The 20,007-nt window shown below is 48.0% G+C and overlaps 1 protein-coding gene across 1 annotated transcript in view; it reads right to left on the bottom strand.

The window, feature by feature from the left end:
* Positions 1–19,460, bottom strand: part of LOC124011295 (iron-sulfur clusters transporter ABCB7, mitochondrial-like) — an 81,991-nt gene extending 62,531 nt beyond the window's left edge. The window contains exon 1 of the mRNA XM_046324522.1: positions 19,320–19,460. Coding sequence (XP_046180478.1) covers positions 19,320–19,460 — 141 coding nt within the window. The remainder of the gene's footprint in view (positions 1–19,319) is intronic.
* Positions 19,461–20,007: the final 547 nt, after the last annotated feature.

Here is a 20,007-nt window from a genome sequence, read left to right as displayed (position 1 = left end):
GAGGGGAGGAGAACAGAGGGGAGGAGAACAGAGGGGAGGAGAACAGAGGGGAGGAGAACAGAGGGGAGGAGAGGGGAGGATAACAGAGGGGAGGAGAGGGGAGGATAACAGAGGGGAGGAGAGGGGAGGATAACAGAGGGGAGGAGAGGGGAGGAGCTTGTTTCCATAAACATTTACAGGTCATGATACATGGAAGGGTATTTGTTGTTTTTTTACTAATTTTTCTTCAGAAAAGGCCACGATCTGATGTGTGGAGACATTTCACTGCAGCTAATGTAGAAGGAAACGCTGTGTACATTTGCAAGTACTGTGCCAAATCATATGTGAAGAATGCAACAAAGATGCAGAATCATCTGGCCAAGTGCATAAAGTTCCCTCAGCACTCACAACAAGCAACCTCTGACAAAAGTCCCTCTACTTCTATTGGAGGTGAAAATGATGAATCAGATACCTTATCGACAGCAACAGCTCATGGTCCCCCTGGAATCAGAAGTGTTTCTGACTTAACGTTATTAAACCTATAGCAGTAGCCATTGCACAGACTGAGGCAGACAACGCCATCCTGTCTGATGTTCAGACTCTGCTTGCAGATGTAAGATAATAAATCCATACTGCCCTGCCCACGTCACTGTCACACGTCAAAGGAAAGTGCAGTTCTGAAATACATCTAAAGGTGTGAAGACCACTGCCTGAAGCCCATACACACCACAGCATACATGTTGGACGCCAAGTATACTGGCAAGAGTATCCTGTCTGGTGCAGAGATCAACAAGGACTATGATGTCATCACTACTGTGTCTCGCCACATTGGCCTGGATGAGGGCAAGGTTCTTGGCAGTCTGGCGAAGTACACTTCCAAGCAAGGGCTTTCGGATGGAGATGCAACATGGCAATCGTGCCAACATATCTCATCAGCCACCTGGTGGAAGGGACTTTGTGGTTCTGAGGCTCTTTCCCCTGTTGCCTCCATCATCCTCCAAACACCACCAACATCAGCCGCCTCAGAGCGCAACTGGTCCTTGTTTGGGAACACACACCAAAGCACGCAACAGGCTGACCAATACAGGGGTTGAAGAATTGGTGGCCATCCGGGCAAATTTGAGGTTTTTTGAGCCTGACAACGAGCCATCCTCAACAAGGTTACAAAGTGACAGTGAAGATGAGGCCTCAGAGTCTGATGTGACAACGAGCCATCCTCAACAAGGTGGGAAAGTGACAGTGAAGATGAGGCCTCAGAGTCTGATGTTCATGAGGTGGACATTGAGGAGGTCCAGGGAGAAGACATGGAAGCCTGAGAGGACTAAAGCTTTGGTTTCTGGACTATCATTTTACAGATGTTGAATATGTTTTTGGAAGAGGTGATAGATAATTGGCGATCATTCAATATTCCCTTCTGTTGTTCAGTGAAATCATCTCATGTGAAGTCAACAAACGTTCAATTCGTAACTATTGTTTTATTTATTTCTATTGGAAGGACTTAAGTAGACATAATTGCAAATGATTATGTTAAGGTTTTTGTTTCTGTCTCCATATGATATGGTAAATATATCGAATGCAAAAAACATCTACATTTAAATGGAATTAATATTCATTTGCATTTATCTCCATTAATTCCCAACTCTGAATATTCCCTAAAATGTGCAACCCCAGTTATCGGTATCAGGTGTTTTGGCAAGGAAAATTGATTGGTTGATTCCCCTGTCACTCCCAAATGTTGCCCCATATACAGTTGAATGACAGATGCCTTTATCTAACTTCTATTGGCCGGGTACTTCCGGGTTGGAGCGAGCGGTCGCATCGGCACTTCGCTCCGCAGGTAGTATAACTTTTTCATTACATTTCATTATAGTACAACGGTTTGATTTGTCTAATCTTAGCAATTTCTTCTTAGCTAGCTACATAGCCGTCTTTGTATCAAAGATAATTGCATAATTATCGTATTTCGTCGTCCTAACGTAGTCTTCACTGCTATTTGCCCAGCAGCTAGCCAGCTAGCAATGTTAGCTAGCCAGTTCACATTTCATTATAGTACAACGGTTTGATTTGTCTAATCTTAGCAATTTCTTCTTAGCTAGCTACATAGCCGTCTTTGTATCAAAGATAATTGCATAATTATCGTATTTCGTCGTCCTAACGTAGTCTACACTGCTATTTGCCCAGCAGCTAGCCAGCTAGCAAACGCCCACCGATTAGCAGCACTGTAGTAACTATTACACTCAACTGAACGACTTGATTAGTGTAGTGTTAGCTAGCTACATAGCTGTCTTTGCTGTCTTCATATCCAAGATAATTGTGTAGTTTAGAGTGTGTAGTCTTAGAGTGATTATCTTAATTTACCGAGGTTAGCTAGCCAGCTATTTGTCGTCCTATTTGTCGTCCTTAACGTAGGAGACTCTGCTAGCTAGCCAACAGCTAGCCAACAGCTAGCCAACAGCTAGCCAACGTCTACCGAATAGACTCAACAACCCGGTCGCATTCACAGGTAGTATCACATTTTCATTTCATTACAGTACAACGGTTTGATTTGTTTGATCGTAGCTAGCTACAAAGCTAGCTACATAGCCGTCTTTGTATCAAAGATAATTGTGTAGTCTAGAGCGATTTTCTAGGTTAGCTAGCCAGCTATTGTCGTTCTTTTAACGCAACGTAAAGTAATCAACACTGCTAGCTAGCCAGCTAGCCCCCGAATAGCAGCACTGCAGAAACTATTACACTCAACGGAACGACTTGATGAGTGTAGTGTCAACAACGCAGCCACTGCCAGCTAGCCTACTTCAGCAGTACTGTATCATTTGAATCATTTTAGTCAATAAGATGCTTGCTACGTAAGCTTAACTTCCTGAACATTCGAGACGTGTAGTCCACTTGTCATTCCAATCTCCTTTGCATTAGCGTAGCCTCTTCCGTAGCCTGTCAACTATGTGTCTGTCTATCCCTGTTCTCTCCTCTCTGCACAGACCATACAAACGCTCCACACCACGTGGCCGCGGCCACCCTAATCTGGTGGTCCCAGCGCGCACGACCCACGTGGAGTTCCAGGTCTCCGGTAGCCTCTGGAACTGCCGATCTGCGGCCAACAAGGCAGAGTTCATCTCAGCCTATGCCTCCATCCAGTCCCTCGACTTCTTGGCACTGACGGAAACATGGATCACCACAGACAACACTGCTACTCCTACTGCTCTCTCTTCGTCCGCCCACGTGTTCTCGCACACCCCGAGAGCTTCTGGTCAGCGGGGTGGTGGCACCGGGATCCTCATCTCTCCCAAGTGGTCATTCTCTCTTTCTCCCCTTACCCATCTGTCTATCGCCTCCTTTGAATTCCATGCTGTCACAGTTACCAGCCCTTTCAAGCTTAACATCCTTATCATTTATCGCCCTCCAGGTTCCCTCGGAGAGTTCATCAATGAGCTTGATGCCTTGATAAGCTCCTTTCCTGAGGACGGCTCACCTCTCACAGAGCTGGGCGACTTTAACCTCCCCACGTCTACCTTTGACTCATTCCTCTCTGCCTCCTTCTTTCCACTCCTCTCCTCTTTTGACCTCACCCTCTCACCTTCCCCCCCTACTCACAAGGCAGGCAATACGCTCGACCTCATCTTTACTAGATGCTGTTCTTCCACTAACCTCATTGCAACTCCCCTCCAAGTCTCCGACCACTACCTTGTATCCTTTTCCCTCTCGCTCTCATCCAACACCTCCCACACTGCCCCTACTCGGATGGTATCGCGCCGTCCCAACCTTCGCTCTCTCTCCCCCGCTACTCTCTCCTCATCCATCCTATCATCTCTTCCCTCTGCTCAAACCTTCTCCAACCTATCTCCTGATTCTGCCTCCTCAACCCTCCTCTCCTCCCTTTCTGCATCCTTTGACTCTCTATGTCACCTATCCTCCAGGCCGGCTCGGTCCTCCCCTCCCGCCCCGTGGCTCGACGACTCATTGCGAGCTCACAGAACAGGGCTCCGGGCAGCCGAGCGGAAATGGAGGAAAACTCGCCTCCCTGCGGACCTGGCATCCTTTCACTCCCTCCTCTCTACATTTTCCTCCTCTGTCTCTGCTGCTAAAGCCATTTTCTACCACTCTAAATTCCAAGCATCTGCCTCTAACCCTAGGAAGCTCTTTGCCACCTCCTCCCTCCTGAATCCCCCCCCCCCCTCCTCCCTCTCTGCAGATGACTTCGTCAACCATTTTGAAAAGAAGGTCGACGACATCCGATCATCGTTTGCTAAGTCAAACGGCACCGCTGGTTCTGCTCACACTGCCCTACCCTGTGCTCTGACCTCTTTCTCCCCTCTCTCTCCAGATGAAATCTCGCGTCTTGTGACGGCCGGCCGCCCAACAACCTGCCCGCTTGACCCTATCCCCTCCTCTCTTCTCCAGACCATTTCCGGAGACCTTCTCCCTTACCTCACCCCGCTCATCAACTCATCCCTGACCGCTGGCTACGTCCCTTCCGTCTTCAAGAGAGCGAGAGTTGCACCCCTTCTGAAAAAACCTACACTCAATCCCTCCGATGTCAACAACTACAGACCAGTATCCCTTCTTTCTTTTCTCTCCAAAACTCTTGAACGTGCCGTCCTTGGCCAGCTCTCCCGCTATCTCTCTCAGAACGACCTTCTTGATCCAAATCAGTCAGGTTTCAAGACTAGTCATTCAACTGAGACTGCTCTTCTCTGTATCACGGAGGCGCTCCGCACTGCTAAAGCTAACTCTCTCTCCTCTGCTCTCATCCTTCTAGACCTATCGGCTGCCTTCGATACTGTGAACCATCAGATCCTCCTCTCCACCCTCTCCGAGTTGGGCATCTCCGGCGCGGCCCACGCTTGGATTGCGTCCTACCTGACAGGTCGCTCCTACCAGGTGGCGTGGCGAGAATCTGTTTCCTCACCACGCGCTCTCACCACTGGTGTCCCCCAGGGCTCTGTTCTAGGCCCTCTCCTATTCTCGCTATACACCAAGTCACTTGGCTCTGTCATAACCTCACATGGTCTCTCCTATCATTGCTATGCAGACGACACACAATTAATCTTCTCCTTTCCCCCTTCTGATGACCAGGTGGCGAATCGCATCTCTGCATGTCTGGCAGACATATCAGTGTGGATGACGGATCACCACCTCAAGCTGAATCTCGGCAAGACGGAGCTGCTCTTCCTCCCGGGGAAGGACTGCCCGTTCCATGATCTCGCCATCACGGTTGACAACTCCATTGTGTCCTCCTCCCAGAGCACTAAGAACCTTGGCGTGATCCTGGACAACACCCTGTCGTTCTCAACTAACATCAAGGCGGTGGCCCGTTCCTGTAGGTTCATGCTCTACAACATCCGCAGAGTACGACCCTGCCTCACACAGGAAGCGGCGCAGGTCCTAATCCAGGCACTTGTCATCTCCCGTCTGGATTACTGCAACTCGCTGTTGGCTGGGCTCCCTGCCTGTGCCATTAAACCCCTACAACTCATCCAGAACGCCGCAGCCCGTCTGGTGTTCAACCTTCCCAAGTTCTCTCACGTCACCCCGCTCCTCCGCTCTCTCCACTGGCTTCCAGTTGAAGCTCGCATCCGCTACAAGACCATTGTGCTTGCCTACGGAGCTGTGAGGGGAACGGCACCTCAGTACCTCCAGGCTCTGATCAGGCCCTACACCCAAACAAGGGCACTGCGTTCATCCACCTCTGGCCTGCTCGCCTCTCTACCACTGAGGAAGTACAGTTCCCGCTCAGCCCAGTCAAAACTGTTCGCTGCTCTGGCCCCCAATGGTGGAACAAACTCCCTCACGACGCCAGGACAGCGGAGTCAATCACCACCTTCCGGAGACACCTGAAACCCCACCTCTTTAAGGAATACCTAGGATAGGATAAGTAATCCTTCTCACCACCCCCCCTTTAAGATTTAGATGCACTATTGTAAAGTGACTGTTCTACTGGATGTCATAAGGTGAATGCACCAATTTGTAAGTCACTAAATGACTTAAATGTAAATGTAAATGTAGCCAATGGCTGACTTAGCTGGCTAGATTTATCTCCCCAGAGACCAGCAAAGAAAAATCTTGATTGGATCTTTTTTTTCTCTTCAGTGTTAAACCTTTTCTATCCAACAGAAATTGGTTAAATCAGATCATTATTATTATTATAAATCATTATTTTATAAATCCTCTGAAGGCGTAGAAGGCCCATTGTTCAAATCAAATTGTATTAGGCACATATGTTGCAAACAGGCCCTTTCCCTTAGAGGGAAATGCTTCCTTACGGGCAGCAAACCACCAATGCAGTTTTAAAAAATACAGATAATAAAAAATAAAATTGACAAGTAATTAAGAACAACAGTAAAATAACAAGGTGGAGGCTATATACAGGGTGTACCGGTACTGAGTCAACGTGGAGGCTATATACAGGGTGTACCGGTACAGAGTCAATGTGGAGGCTATATACAGGGTGTACCGGTACAGAGTCAATGTGGAGAGTCAATACAGGGTGTACCGGAGTCAATGTGGAGGCTATATACAGGGTGTACCGGTACAGAGTCAATGTGGAGGCTATATACAGGGTGTACCGGTGTGGAGGCTATATACAGGGTGTACAGAGTCAATGTGGAGGCTATATACAGGGTGTACCGGTACAGAGTCAATGTGGAGGCTATATACAGGGTGTACCGGTACAGAGTCAATGTGGAGGCTATATACAGGGTGTACCGGTACAGAGTCAATGTGGAGGCTATATACAGGGTGTACCGGTACAGAGTCAATGTGGAGGCTATATACAGGGTGTACCGGTACAGAGTCAATGTGGAGGCTATATACAGGGTGTACCGGTACAGGTCAATGTGGACACAGAGTCAATGTGGAGGCTATATACAGGGTGTACCGGTACAGAGTCAATGTGGAGGCTATATACAGGGTGTACCGGTACAGAGTCAATGTGGAGGCTATATACAGGGGGTACCGGTACAGAGTCAATGTGGAGGCTATATACAGGGGGGTACCGGTACAGAGTCAATGTGGAGGCTATATACAGGGGGTACCGGTACAGAGTCAATGTGGAGGCTATATACAGGTTATTACGGTACTGAGTCAATGTGGAGGCTATATACAGGGTGTTACGGTACTGAGTCAATGTGGAGGCTATATACAGGGGGGTACCGGTACAGAGTCAATGTGGAGGCTATATACAGGGGGGTACCGGTACAGAGTCAATGTGGAGGCTATATACAGGGGGTACCGGTACAGAGTCAATGTGGAGGCTATATACAGGGGGTACCGGTACAGAGTCAATGTGGAGGCTATATACAGGGGGTACCGGTACAGAGTCAATGTGGAGGCTATATACAGGGGGTACCGGTACAGAGTCAATGTGGAAGCTATATACAGGGTGTTCCGGTACAGAGTCAATGTGCAGACTGGTTAGTCTAGGTAATATGTACATGTAGGTAGAGATATTAAAGTAACTACAGATGATAACAGAGAGTAGCAGCGGTGTAGAAGGGGGGGGGGGCAATGCAAATAGTCTGGGTAGCCATTTCCCCCACAGTGTTTGGGTTAGTAATCATTTCTAGTTTCAAATGTTTCACTATTCTGAAAGTCTAATGAATCCAGATGTTGTTCTGAAATACAATGTTTTAACTCACATTATGGTGGTGATCTCACAAAATTACAATTAAGGTCTTGACTCGGCCTCGTGCCCCTCCCGGACTCGGTCTTGACTCGGCCTCGTGCCCCTCCCGGACTCGGTCTTGACTCGGCCTCGTGCCCCTCCCGGACTCGGTCTTGACTCGGCCTCGTGCCCCTCCCGGACTCGGTCTTGACTCGGGACATGATTTGCTCCGGTCTTGGATCGGTGTCACTTTAGGTGGCCACGAACACAACACTGCCTCTAACGTCACCCTCAGGTATTAAATCATCCAGTAGTAGGCCGGCCAGTGCTCCCCCTCCTCCTGTAGTAGACCGGCCAGTGCTCCTCCTCCTCCAGTAGTAGACCGGCCAGTGCTCCTCCTCCTCCAGTAGTAGACCGGCCAGTGCTCCCCCTCCTCCTGTAGTAGGCCGGCCAGTGCTCCCCCTCCTCCTGTAGTAGGCCGGCCAGTGCTCCCCCTCCTCCTGTAGTAGGCCGGCCAGTGCTCCCCCTCCTCCTGTAGTAGGCCGGCCAGTGCTCCCCCTCCTCCTGTAGTAGGCCGGCCAGTGCTCCCCCTCCTCCTGTAGTAGGCCGGCCAGTGCTCCCCCTCCTCCTGTAGTAGGCCGGCCAGTGCTCCCCCTCCTCCTGTAGTAGGCCGGCCAGTGCTCCCCCCTCCAGTAGTAGGCCGACCAGTGCTCCCCCTCCAGTAGTAGGCCGACCAGTGCTCCCCTCCAGTAGTAGGCCGACCAGTGCTCCCCTCCAGTAGTAGGCCGACCAGTGCTCCCCCTCCAGTAGTAGACCGACCAGTGCTCCCCTCCAGTAGTAGACCGACCAGTGCTCCCCCTCCAGTAGTAGACCGACCAGTGCTCCCCCTCCAGTAGTAGGCCGACCAGTGCTCCTCCTCCAGTAGTAGGCCGACCAGTGCTCCTCCTCCAGTAGTAGGCCGACCAGTGCTCCTCCTCCAGTAGTAGGCCGACCAGTGCTCCTCCTCCTGTAGTAGACTGACCAGTGCTCCTCCTCCTCCTGTAGTAGACTGACCAGTGCTCCTCCTCCTCCTGTAGTAGACTGACCAGTGCTCCTCCTCCTCCTCTTGTAGAATGACCCGTGCTCCTCCTCCAGTAGTAGACTGACCAGTGCTCCTCCTCCAGTAGTAGACTGACCAGTGCTCCTCCTCCAGTAGTAGACTGACCAGTGCTCCTCCTCCAGTAGTAGACTGACCAGTGCTCCTCCTCCAGTAGTAGACCTCCTCCTCCAGTAGTAGACTGACCAGTGCTCCTCCTCCAGTAGTAGACTGACCAGTGCTCCTCCTCCAGTAGTAGACTGACCAGTGCTCCTCCTCCAGTAGTAGACTGACCAGTGCTCCTCCTCCAGTAGTAGACTGACCAGTGCTCCTCCTCCAGTAGTAGACTGACCAGTGCTCCTCCTCCAGTAGTAGACTGACCCGTGCTCCTCCTCCTCCTGTAGTAGACTGACCCGTGCTCCTCCTCCTCCTGTAGACTAGACTGACCCGTGCTCCTCCTCCAGTAGACTGACCCGTGCTCCTCCTCCAGTAGACTGACCCGTGCTCCTCCTCCAGTAGTAGACTGACCAGTGCTCCTCCTCCAGTAGTAGACTGACCAGTGCTCCTCCTCCAGTAGTAGACTGACCCGTGCTCCTCCTCCTCCTGTAGTAGACTGACCCGTGCTCCTCCTCCTCCAGTAGACTGACCCGTGCTCCTCCTCCAGTAGACTGACCCGTGCTCCTCCTCCAGTAGACTGACCCGTGCTCCTCCTCCAGTAGACTGACCCGTGCTCCTCCTCCAGTAGACTGACCAGTGCTCCTCCTCCAGTAGACTGACCAGTGCTCCTCCTCCAGTAGACTGACCAGTGCTCCTCCTCCAGTAGACTGACCAGTGCTCCTCCTCCAGTAGACTGACCAGTGCTCCTCCTCCAGTCTGACCAGTGCTCCTCCTCCAGTAGACTGACCAGTGCTCCTCCTCCAGTAGACTGACCAGTGCTCCTCCTCCAGTAGACTGACCAGTGCTCCTCCTCCAGTAGACTGACCAGTGCTCCTCCTCCAGTAGACTGACCAGTGCTCCTCCTCCAGTAGACTGACCAGTGCTCCTCCTCCAGTAGACTGACCAGTGCTCCTCCTCCAGTAGACTGACCAGTGCTCCTCCTCCAGTAGAATGACCAGTGCTCCTCCTCCTCTTGTAGAATGACCAGTGCTCCTCCTCCTCCTGTAGAATGACCAGTGCTCCTCCTCCTCCTGTAGAATGACCAGTGCTCCTCCTCCTCCAGTAGAATGACCAGTGCTCCTCCTCCTCCAGTAGAATGACCAGTGCTCCTCCTCCTCCAGTAGAATGACCAGTGCTCCTCCTCCTCCAGTAGAATGACCAGTGCTCCTCCTCCACAGTCATTAGTGTACAAGATGTACAACAGAGGAGAAAGCACACAGCCTTGAGGAGACCCCACACTAGTGGTGGGCTTGTCATCCCCCGAGTCCGTACATGTTAGAATCCCCTTTGGCAGCAATTACAGCTGTACGTCTCCAAGAGGGATTACAGCTGTTAGTCTTTCTGGGTAAGTCTCTAAGAGCGATTACAGCTGTGATTCTTTCTGGGTGAGTCTCTAAGAGCGATTACAGCTGTGAGTCTTTCTGGGTGGGTCTATAAGAGTGATTAAGGCTGTTCGTCTCTAAAAGGGATTACAGCTGTGAGTCTTTCTGGGTAAGTCTAAGAGCGATTACAGCTGTGATTCTTTCTGGGTAAGTCTCTAAGAGCGATTAAGGCTGTTCGTCTCTAAAAGGGATTACAGCTGTGAGTCTTTCTGGGAAAGTCTCTCAGACTGGGGTCTCCAACAGGTCCATCGCCAGCTACCAGTAGTTCGCAGCCCACCAATGAGCAAATTGTCAATCAATTCTGAAAGTACAAGCAATTTTCATGTATTCTCCCGCAAACGGTAGCTAAGAAATTTACAAGTAGGCCTATCAGACAGACTCCCAGCTACGCAACATTACCCCTAGTTAGCCACTATTGGCTTGAAAACCCAAACATAACACAATATCTGCCAATTAATTTCCAGCAATATTGGCCGTGTCTGTCTGTGTGGTGCACATGTAGACTTATGTCTATCACTCCATGTGAAGCCAGCTGAGAACCTTCTAGAGGGTTGCCAGAAATACTTTCCTCAAACCTTTAATTAAAATGTTAACAGAGTAGCTGGCAGAAGTATAGCATGAGGAAGTACACTACATGACCAAAAGTATGTGGACACCTGCTCGTCTAACATCTCATTCCATAATCATGGGCATTAATATGGAGTTGGCCCCCTTTGGTGCTATAACAGCCTCCACTCTTCTGGGAAGACTTTCCACTAAATGTAGGAACATTGCTGCTATAACAGCCTCCACTCTTCTGGGAAGGCTTTCCACTAGATGTTGGAACATTGCTGATATAACAGCCTCCACTCTTCTGGGAAGGCTTTAATATGGAGTTGGCCCCCCTTTGCTGCTATAACAGCCTCCACTCTTCTGGGAAGGCATTAATATGGAGTTGGTCCCCCCTTTGCTGCTGTAAATGCCTCCACTCTTCTGGGAAGTCTTTCCACTAGAACATTACTGAGAGGGGACTTGCTTCCATTCAGCCACAAGAGCATTAGTGAGGTTGGGCGATCAGGCCTGGCTCACAGTAAGCCTTCCAACTCATCCCAAAGGTGTTTGATAGGGTTGAGGTCAGGGCTCTGTGCAGTTCAGTCAAATTCTCCCACACCAAATGACAAACCATTGCTGTATGGTCTTCACTTTGTGCCCAGGGGTATTGTCATTCCCCAAACTGTTGCCACAAAGTTGGAAGCACAGAATCGTCTACGATGTCATTGTATGATGTAGCTTTGAGATTTCCCTTCACCAAACCCAGATTCGTCTGTCGGACTGCCAGATGGTGAAGCGTGATTCCTCACTCCAGAGAACCCGTTTCCACTGCGCCAGAGTCCGGTGAGAGTTACACCAGCTGACGCTTGGCATTGGGCATGGTGATCTCAGGCTTGTGTTCGGCCATGGAAACCCATTTCATGAAGCTCCCGACGAACGTTGCTTGAACATTAATATTCATTAATTAATTAAAATTGTATCTATTAAACTGGTTGTTGATCATTGCTAGGCAACCATTTACATTTAGATGTAAGTCAAAACTATAAATTCATTAACATTCAGTCTTTTTGGTTAACACTACAGTGTAGATTTGGCCTTGTGTTCTAGTTTATTGTCCTGCTGAAAGGTGAATTCATCTCCCAGTGTAGATTTGGCCTTGTGTTTCAGGTTATTGTCCTGCTGAAAGGTGAATTCATCTCCCAGTGTCTGGTGGAAAGCAGACGGAACCAGGTTATTGTCCTGCTGAAAGGTGAATTCATCTCCCAGTGTCTGGTGGAAAGCAGACTGAACCAGGTTATTGTCCTGCTGAAAGGTGAATTCATCTCCCAGTGTCTGGTGGAAAGCAGACTGAACCAGGTTATTGTCCTGCTGAAAGGTGAATTCATCTCCCAGTGTCTGGTGGAAAGCAGACTGAACCAGGTTATTGTCCTGCTGAAAGGTGAATTCATCTCCCAGTGTCTGGTGGAAAGCAGACTGAACCAGGTTATTGTCCTGCTGAAAGGTGAATTCATCTCCCAGTGTCTGGTGGAAAGCAGACTGAACCAGGTTATTGTCCTGCTGAAAGGTGAATTCATCTCCCAGTGTCTGGTGGAAAGCAGACTGAACCAGGTTATTGTCCTGCTGAAAGGTGAATTCATCTCCCAGTGTCTGGTGGAAAGCAGACGGAACCAGGTTATTGTCCTGCTGAAAGGTGAATTCATCTCCCAGTGTCTGGTGGAAAGCAGACTGAACCAGGTTATTGTCCTGCTGAAAGGTGAATTCATCTCCCAGTGTCTGGTGGAAAGCAGACGGAACCAGGTTATTGTCCTGCTGAAAGGTGAATTCATCTCCCAGTGTCTGGTGGAAAGCAGACGGAACCAGGTTATTGTCCTGCTGAAAGGTGAATTCAACTCCCAGTGTCTGGTGGAAAGCAGATGGAACCAGGTTATTGTCCTGCTGAAAGGTGAATTCATCTCCCAGTGTCTGGTGGAAAGCAGACGGAACCAGGTTATTGTCCTGCTGAAAGGTGAATTCATCTCCCAGTGTCTGGTGGAAAGCAGAAGGAACCAGGTTAATGTCCTGCTGAAAGGTGAATTCATCTCCCAGTGTCTGGTGGAAAGCAGACTGAACCAGGGTTTCCTGTAGGATTTTGTGTGTGCTTGGCACCATTCAACTATGCTTGACAATATGGAGAGTGGTACTCAGTAACATGTTGTATTGGATTTACCTCAAACATAATACTTTGTATTCAGGGCAAAAAGTGAATCGCTTTGCCACATATTTTACAGTATTATTTTAGTACCTTATTTGCAAACAGGAAGCATGTTTTGGAATATTTTTTATTCTGTACAGGCTTCCTTCTTTTCACTGTCAATTTGGCTAGTATTGTGGAGTAACTGATCTATCCATAATTGTCTCCTACCACAACAAACTTAAACGGTTTTAAAAAGTGACCATGGGTCTCATGGTGAAGTTCCTGAGCGATTTCCTTCCTCACCGGGAATTAACTTAGGACGGACACCTGTATCTTTGTAGTGACTGGGGCGCATTGACACACCATCCAAAGTGTAATTAATTAACTTCAGGCTCAAAGGGACTCTTTATATATACCCATCAATGCCCTTCTTTGCAATGAGGCAGTCATTCAAACATTATGTTAAACACTATTATTGCACACGGAGTGAGTCCATGCAACTTATGTGAGTAGTTAAACGTTTACTCCTGAACTTATGTAAGCCATAATAAAGGGGTTGATACTGATTGACTCGAAACATTTCATCTTTTCATTTTTTCTATTTTTATTTTCCCCACACAACTTTCATTGTGGCAATGTGTGGAACCACTGTCATAAAAAAAAATATTATTTTGTTTTGAATCAGTGACAGATGACCACTTGATTTAGGCGACATTATAGCACGCTAAATATTTATGATCAGTGACAGATGGGCAAACGAAGCGATATACCACCTCCTCTTACCCTATTTTCTCAGCCAGAGAATTATCCAAATATACAAACGGAGATTCAGTAAAAAACAAAATGGATTCAGACACAGGCTTTTGGTAAAGAGTAGGTTACTAAGCAACAGCGAGTGAAGAGCAAACTAATGGACTCGTTAAACTACATTTACATTTAAGTCATTTAGCAGACGCTCTTATCCAGAGCGACTTACAAATTGGTGCATTCACCTTATGACATCCAGTAGAACAATCACTTAACAATAGTGCATCTAAATCTTAAGGGGGGGGGGTGAGAAGGATTACTTATCCTATCCTAGGATAACACGCTGTCTAAACGTTCAGATCGGTGATAATAAACAAGCCTACTAGACAAGATGGTCATGAGCAGCACTCACCTCAGCATAACATTTCTACAATCAGATGGAGATTGGGTGAAAATAAATCTCTGATTTATCAAGAGGCTCAAAGTGAAACGGTGCTGAATAGTTGGCTCCACGATAGAAGGCTACTGCCTCAAATGTATTATTTGGGCATTTCAGTAAGCAACCATTTTATGCCTTCAATTACATTAGCCTCTATTCAAGTATTCTCTTTTTTTTTTAATTCAGTTTTATTTTTTCCCGAAGTAATTCTTTATGGATCCATCCAGTTGGGCAAAGAGAAACTGGTGGTGGGCAAAGAGAAACTGGTGGTGGGCAAAGAGAAACTGGCCACGTGGTGGGCAAAGAGAAACTGGTGGTGGGCAAAGAGAAACTGGTGGTGGGCAAAGAGAAACTGGTGGTGGGCAAAGAGAAACTGGTGGTGGGCAAAGAGAAACTGGTGGTGGGCAAAGAGAAACTGGTGGTGGGCAAAGAGAAACTGGTGGTGGGCAAAGAGAAACTGCAAAAAGAGAAACTGGTGGTGGGCAAAGAGAAACTGGTGGTGGGCAAAGAGAAACTGGTGGTGGGCAAAGAGAAACTGGTGGTGGGCAAAGAGAAACTGGTGGTGGGCAAAGAGAAACTGGTGGTGGGCAAAGAGAAACTGGTGGTGGGCAAAGAGAAACTGGTGGTGGGCAAAGAGAAACTGGTGGTGGGCAAAGAGAAACTGGTGGTGGGCAAAGAGAAACTGGCAACGTGGTGGGCAAAGAGAAACTGGCCACGTGGTGGGCAAAGAGAAACTGGCCACGTGGTGGGCAAAGAGAAACTGGCCACGTGGTGGGCAAAGAGAAACTGGCCACGTGGTGGGCAAAGAGAAACTGGCCACGTGGTGGGCAAAGAGAAACTGGCCACGTGGTGGGCAAAGAGAAACTGGCCATGTAGTGGGCAAAGAGAAACTGGCCATGTGGTGGGCAAAGAGAAACTGGCCACGTGGTGGGCACAGAGAAACTGGCCATGTGGTGGGCAAAGAGAAACTGGCCATGTGGTGGGCAAAGAGAAACTGGCCACGTGGTGGGCAAAGAGAAACTGGCCATGTGGTGGGCAAAGAGAAACTGTGGGTGGGCAAAGAGAAACTGGCCATGTGGTGGGCAAAGAGAAACTGGCCATGTGGTGGGCAAAGAGAAACTGGCCACGTGGTGGGCAAAGAGAAACTGGCCATGTGGTGGGCAAAGTGGTGGGCAAAGAGAAACTGGCCACGTGGTGGGCAAAGAGAAACTGGCCATGTGGTGGGCAAAGAGAAACTGGCCACGTGGTGGGCAAAGAGAAACTGGCCATGTGGTGGGCAAAGAGAAACTGGCCACGTGGTGGGCAAAGAGAAACTGGCCATGTGGTGGGCACAGAGAAACTGGCCATGTGGTGGGCATGTGGTGGGCAAGAGAAACTGGCCATGTGGTGGGCAAAGAGAAACTGGCCATGTGGTGGGCAAAGAGAAACTGGCCATGTGGTGGGCAAAGAGAAACTGGCCATGTGGTGGGCAAAGAGAAACTGGCAAAGAGAAACTACCATGTGGTGGGCAAAGAGAAACTGGCCATGTGGTGGGCAAAGAGAAACTGGCCACGTGGTGGGCAAAGAGAAACTGGCCACGTGGTGGGCAAAGAGAAACTGGCCATGTGGTGGGCAAAGAGAAACTGGCCATGTGGTGGGCAAAGAGAAACTGGCCATGTGGTGGGCAAAGAGAAACTGGCCATGTGGTGGGCAAAGAGAAACTGGCCATGTGGTGGGCAAAGAGAAACTGGCCAGGTGGTGGGCAAAGAGAAACTGGCCATGTGGTGGGCAAAGAGAAACTGGCCATGTGGTGGGCAAAGAGAAACTGGCCACGTGGTGGGCAAAGAGAAACTGGCCACGTGGTGGGCAAAGAGAAACTGGCCACGTGGTGGGCAAAGAGAAACTGGCCACGTGGTGGGCAAAGAGAAACTGTGGTGGGCAAAGAAAACTGGCCATGTGGTGGGCAAAGAGAAACTGGCCATGTGGTGGGCAAAGAGAAACTGGCCATGTGGTGGGCAAAGAGAAACTGGCCATGTGGTGGGCAAAGAGAAACTGGCCATGTGGTGGGCAAAGAGAAACTGGCCATGTGGTGGGCAAAGAGAAACTGGCCATGTGGTGGGCAAAGAGAAACTGGTGGGCAAAGAGAAACTGGCCATGTGGTGGGCAAAGAGAAACTGGCCATGTGGTGGGCAAAGAGAAACTGGCCATGTGGTGGGCAAAGAGAAACTGGCCATGTGGTGGGCAAAGAGAAACTGGCCATGTGGTGGGCAAAGAGAAACTGGCCATGTGGTGGGCAAAGAGAAACTGGCCATGTGGTGGGCAAAGAGAAACTGGCCATGTGGTGGGCAAAGAGAAACTGGCCATGTGGTGGGCAAAGAGAAACTGGCCATGGCCATGTGGTGGGCAAAGAGAAACTGGCCATGTGGTGGGCAAAGAGAAACTGGCCATGTGGTGGGCAAAGAGAAACTGGCCATGTGGTGGGCAAAGAGAAACTGGCCATGTGGTGGGCAAAGAGAAACTGGCCATGTGGTGGGCAAAGAGAAACTGGCCATGTGGTGGGCAAAGAGAAACTGGCCACGTGGTGGGCAAAGAGAAACTGGCCATGTGGTGGGCAAAGAGAAACTGGCCATGTGGTGGGCAAAGAGAAACTGGCCATGTGGTGGGCAAAGAGAAACTGGCCATGTGGTGGGCAAAGAGAAACTGGCCATGTGGTGGGCAAAGAGAAACTGGCCATGTGGTGGGCAAAGAGAAACTGGCCATGTGGTGGGCAAAGAGAAACTGGCCATGTGGTGGGCAAAGAGATGGGTGACATTTTGTATTTTCACACTTTCTTTGTATTCATCATTTCTTACTCATTGTTAGAACAAAACTTTGGTCCAAATAGGATGTTTGGTCCTATACAGTGAACGCCAACAGTATTGGTACAGTGACACATGTTGTTGTTTTGGCTCTGTATTCCAGTGGTCCTTCTGTAGCTCAGTTGGTAGAGCATGGAGCTTGTAACGCCAGGGTAGTGGGTTCGATTCCCGGGACCACCCATACGTAGAATGTATGCACACATGACTGTAAGTCGCTTTGGATAAAAGCGTCTGCTAAATGGCATATATTATTATATATTACTTCAGATTTGAAATGATACAATGACAATGAGGTTCAAGTCAAAGACTGTCAGCTTTAATTTGTGAGTATGTTCATCCATATCGTGTGAACGGTTTGCAAATTACAGCATTTTTGTACACAGTACAATAGTAGTACATTTACATAGTCCATTTTAGAGAACAAAAAGTATTGGGACAAATTCACTTGTGTATTAAAGTAGTAAAAAGTATTGCATTCCATATTCATAGCATGCAATGACTACATCAAGCTTGTGACAAATTTGTTGGATATATTTGCTATTTGTTTGAATTGAGTTTCAGGTTATTCTGTGCCCAATAGGAATGGTAAATAATGTAGTATAGGAATAGACTTTCTAAATACGGATAATCATGAATGAATTGTGAATAATGACGAGTGAGAAAGTTACTGTAGCAGTTTTGCACAGATGCATACAGCTATACTCCATCTGCTGAAACCACACTTCCGCTACACTTCCCAAATTACGTTTACACACAGGTGTTCAGAGATGGATAGCTAATTGGAACAGGCGGTCGCCTCTTGTCTCCGTAAATCAGCGCGGAATCATGGAGATATGGCCGTGTGGGAAGCCTAACATGGAGTGTATTCATTTAACCTTTATGATTTCTGGCTGAAAGATTAAGGACCCTTATGCATCCAAAACCACAAGCGAGACGCGTTCATGTTCAGACAGAGCGTCAGGCATCTTAACAAAACTCCCCATCCAGAAGACACCTTCATCCAATGACTTATGGGACTGAGAGTCCATGAGCAAGGGCTAAACCAACCCATTTCAGGTGTCAGGAACACATTGGAGACAGGGCTCGTGGTGGAAAACTTTTTTACAATCTTTAAGAGAAGATTTTAGGCATCAAGAGCTAGCTATGTGCCAGAATATCCAGGATCAATGCAAGTGAACAGTTATATCACCACAGTGACAGTGTTGCTCAACAACAGTGAGTAAAGCATGTCATCGTACCAGTAGTACTAGCTGGCTTACAACCTGGGGTGTAATCATTAGTCCAAACAGTTTATTGGACAAATTCCCGGTAGGTCCCGCTTCCGTTTAAGAAACGTTTCGCAAACAAAATCGGTCTAATTAATAAGCCCATGGTGTCTGTCACGTGCAGCTATTATCAGTTGGTCCACGGGTGGGATGGGCAGTCTTATATCACGGGACAGACTGCACTTGACACGCTGTACTACCCCACAATTGACATACCTAGGTGACCACAACCCAGCCAGCTAACCATAGCTACTTATGGGATGTTATCCAAGTAACTATGAGGTTTCTGTGTTTCACACTATAGCCCGTTACCATATATATCATTGAATATTATCTGCTGTTGGCTTGAGTGGATGTATGTTTGTGTTATGCAACATAGCTGACTTGAAACATTGTTAACAGTTTCAAGGCCATGGGTCTTTCTCCTGATGGAAAAGTAGCATGAAGACAGGAACTGTTCAATGAGTTGGGAGGGGGGCACATTCAGAGGGGGGTGTTGCGAGAACAAGCGGTCTTTTGTTAGATAACAGGAGCCAGGTGCGAGATAACGGTATGAGCGCATGGATGTTCTTCACAGCAACACTTACATCTATCAACAGAAGCGGCAAGAGGCGGGGACCCGCCTGAGCGCCTGCAATAGGCTGAGCAAGTTTAAACCACGCCCAGTCTCTACTGTGATAGGCCAACAGACGGGTTGGAACTGTCTATCACAGTATAAAGAATACTGTTTACATACATCTTGTCAGTTCTCTGTTTTGCCCTGCGAGGTGGGACAGAGAGCCCGTATATACGAAAGTTGCATTTACTACGTATTGCTTAGCTAATTTAAAAAAATACATAGTATACAATCGGTGACTCAATGTCATATTTATCCTGATACCAGATTCGAATTTACGCAACTCTAACATAACTTAAACTAGTTAATGTCGAAATTACTTTCACTTTAATCTCAACTTGAAGCCAAACATCGACAGCCATGGCAATCGTGTGAAACAACGCACCACAAACTTGGTTAACTTTCTGACTAATACAACTTAACACCCAGTCACCCCAAACTAGCTAACTTTATAACATTATGATGGACACTTGTGTCTAAGAGCAGTATCCTTCCTCCCCTCTCCAGGTTAATACTCACCAAATAAGTCGTCTGTTGCTTCCCATTCGGTGTGTTACCTCCTCTCCAAATATGATACGAACTTGTATGTTGGAGTAAAGTAGTAAATGTTTGTCTTTGCAAGTGGAGTCCACATTTCAGCTGTACCACCAGCGCCGCCATCTTGCCAGAGGAAGGCGGGTCCCATCATCAACGACGTTACGTCACAGCAATGAGATCGATATTTCACCGGATGTATAAATGTGAAGCATCCGGAGGAAGCTCAGTTATATTCATAAATGGTAAATTCACAAATAAAATTTTAAAAAACACTCTTCCGTGTTTTCTATAAGGAATTCGAGCAGTACATTGAGACCATTATACATTATTCTAATAAGAAAGCTGTTAAAACAATCAATGTGTGTTTCTTTTAAGGTATTTGTATAATCTATAATTTGTTGTACCCCCGAGCATATGTTATCATTGTCTATTTATGTACTTATTGTAAGTACACAGACATTTCTACATTGGTAATAAAAATATAAGTACATTTAAAAAGGAAGCCCAGATGCAGGCATTGGGAGACGCTGGACCGAGATGGATTTGGTTGAAATTTCTGCAAAATTTCTCATCGATGATATATTTGATGTTAATAAAATATTCTGTTCCCGAAACTATAATTTCTTACGAACAGAGTGGACTAGGTTTTGTAGACTTTACTCTTTGCATT

Source organism: Oncorhynchus gorbuscha, linkage group LG23 (genome assembly GCF_021184085.1).
Source record: "Oncorhynchus gorbuscha isolate QuinsamMale2020 ecotype Even-year linkage group LG23, OgorEven_v1.0, whole genome shotgun sequence".
NCBI lineage: Eukaryota > Metazoa > Chordata > Actinopteri > Salmoniformes > Salmonidae > Oncorhynchus > Oncorhynchus gorbuscha.
This window is presented reverse-complemented; position numbering and strand designations above follow the sequence as displayed.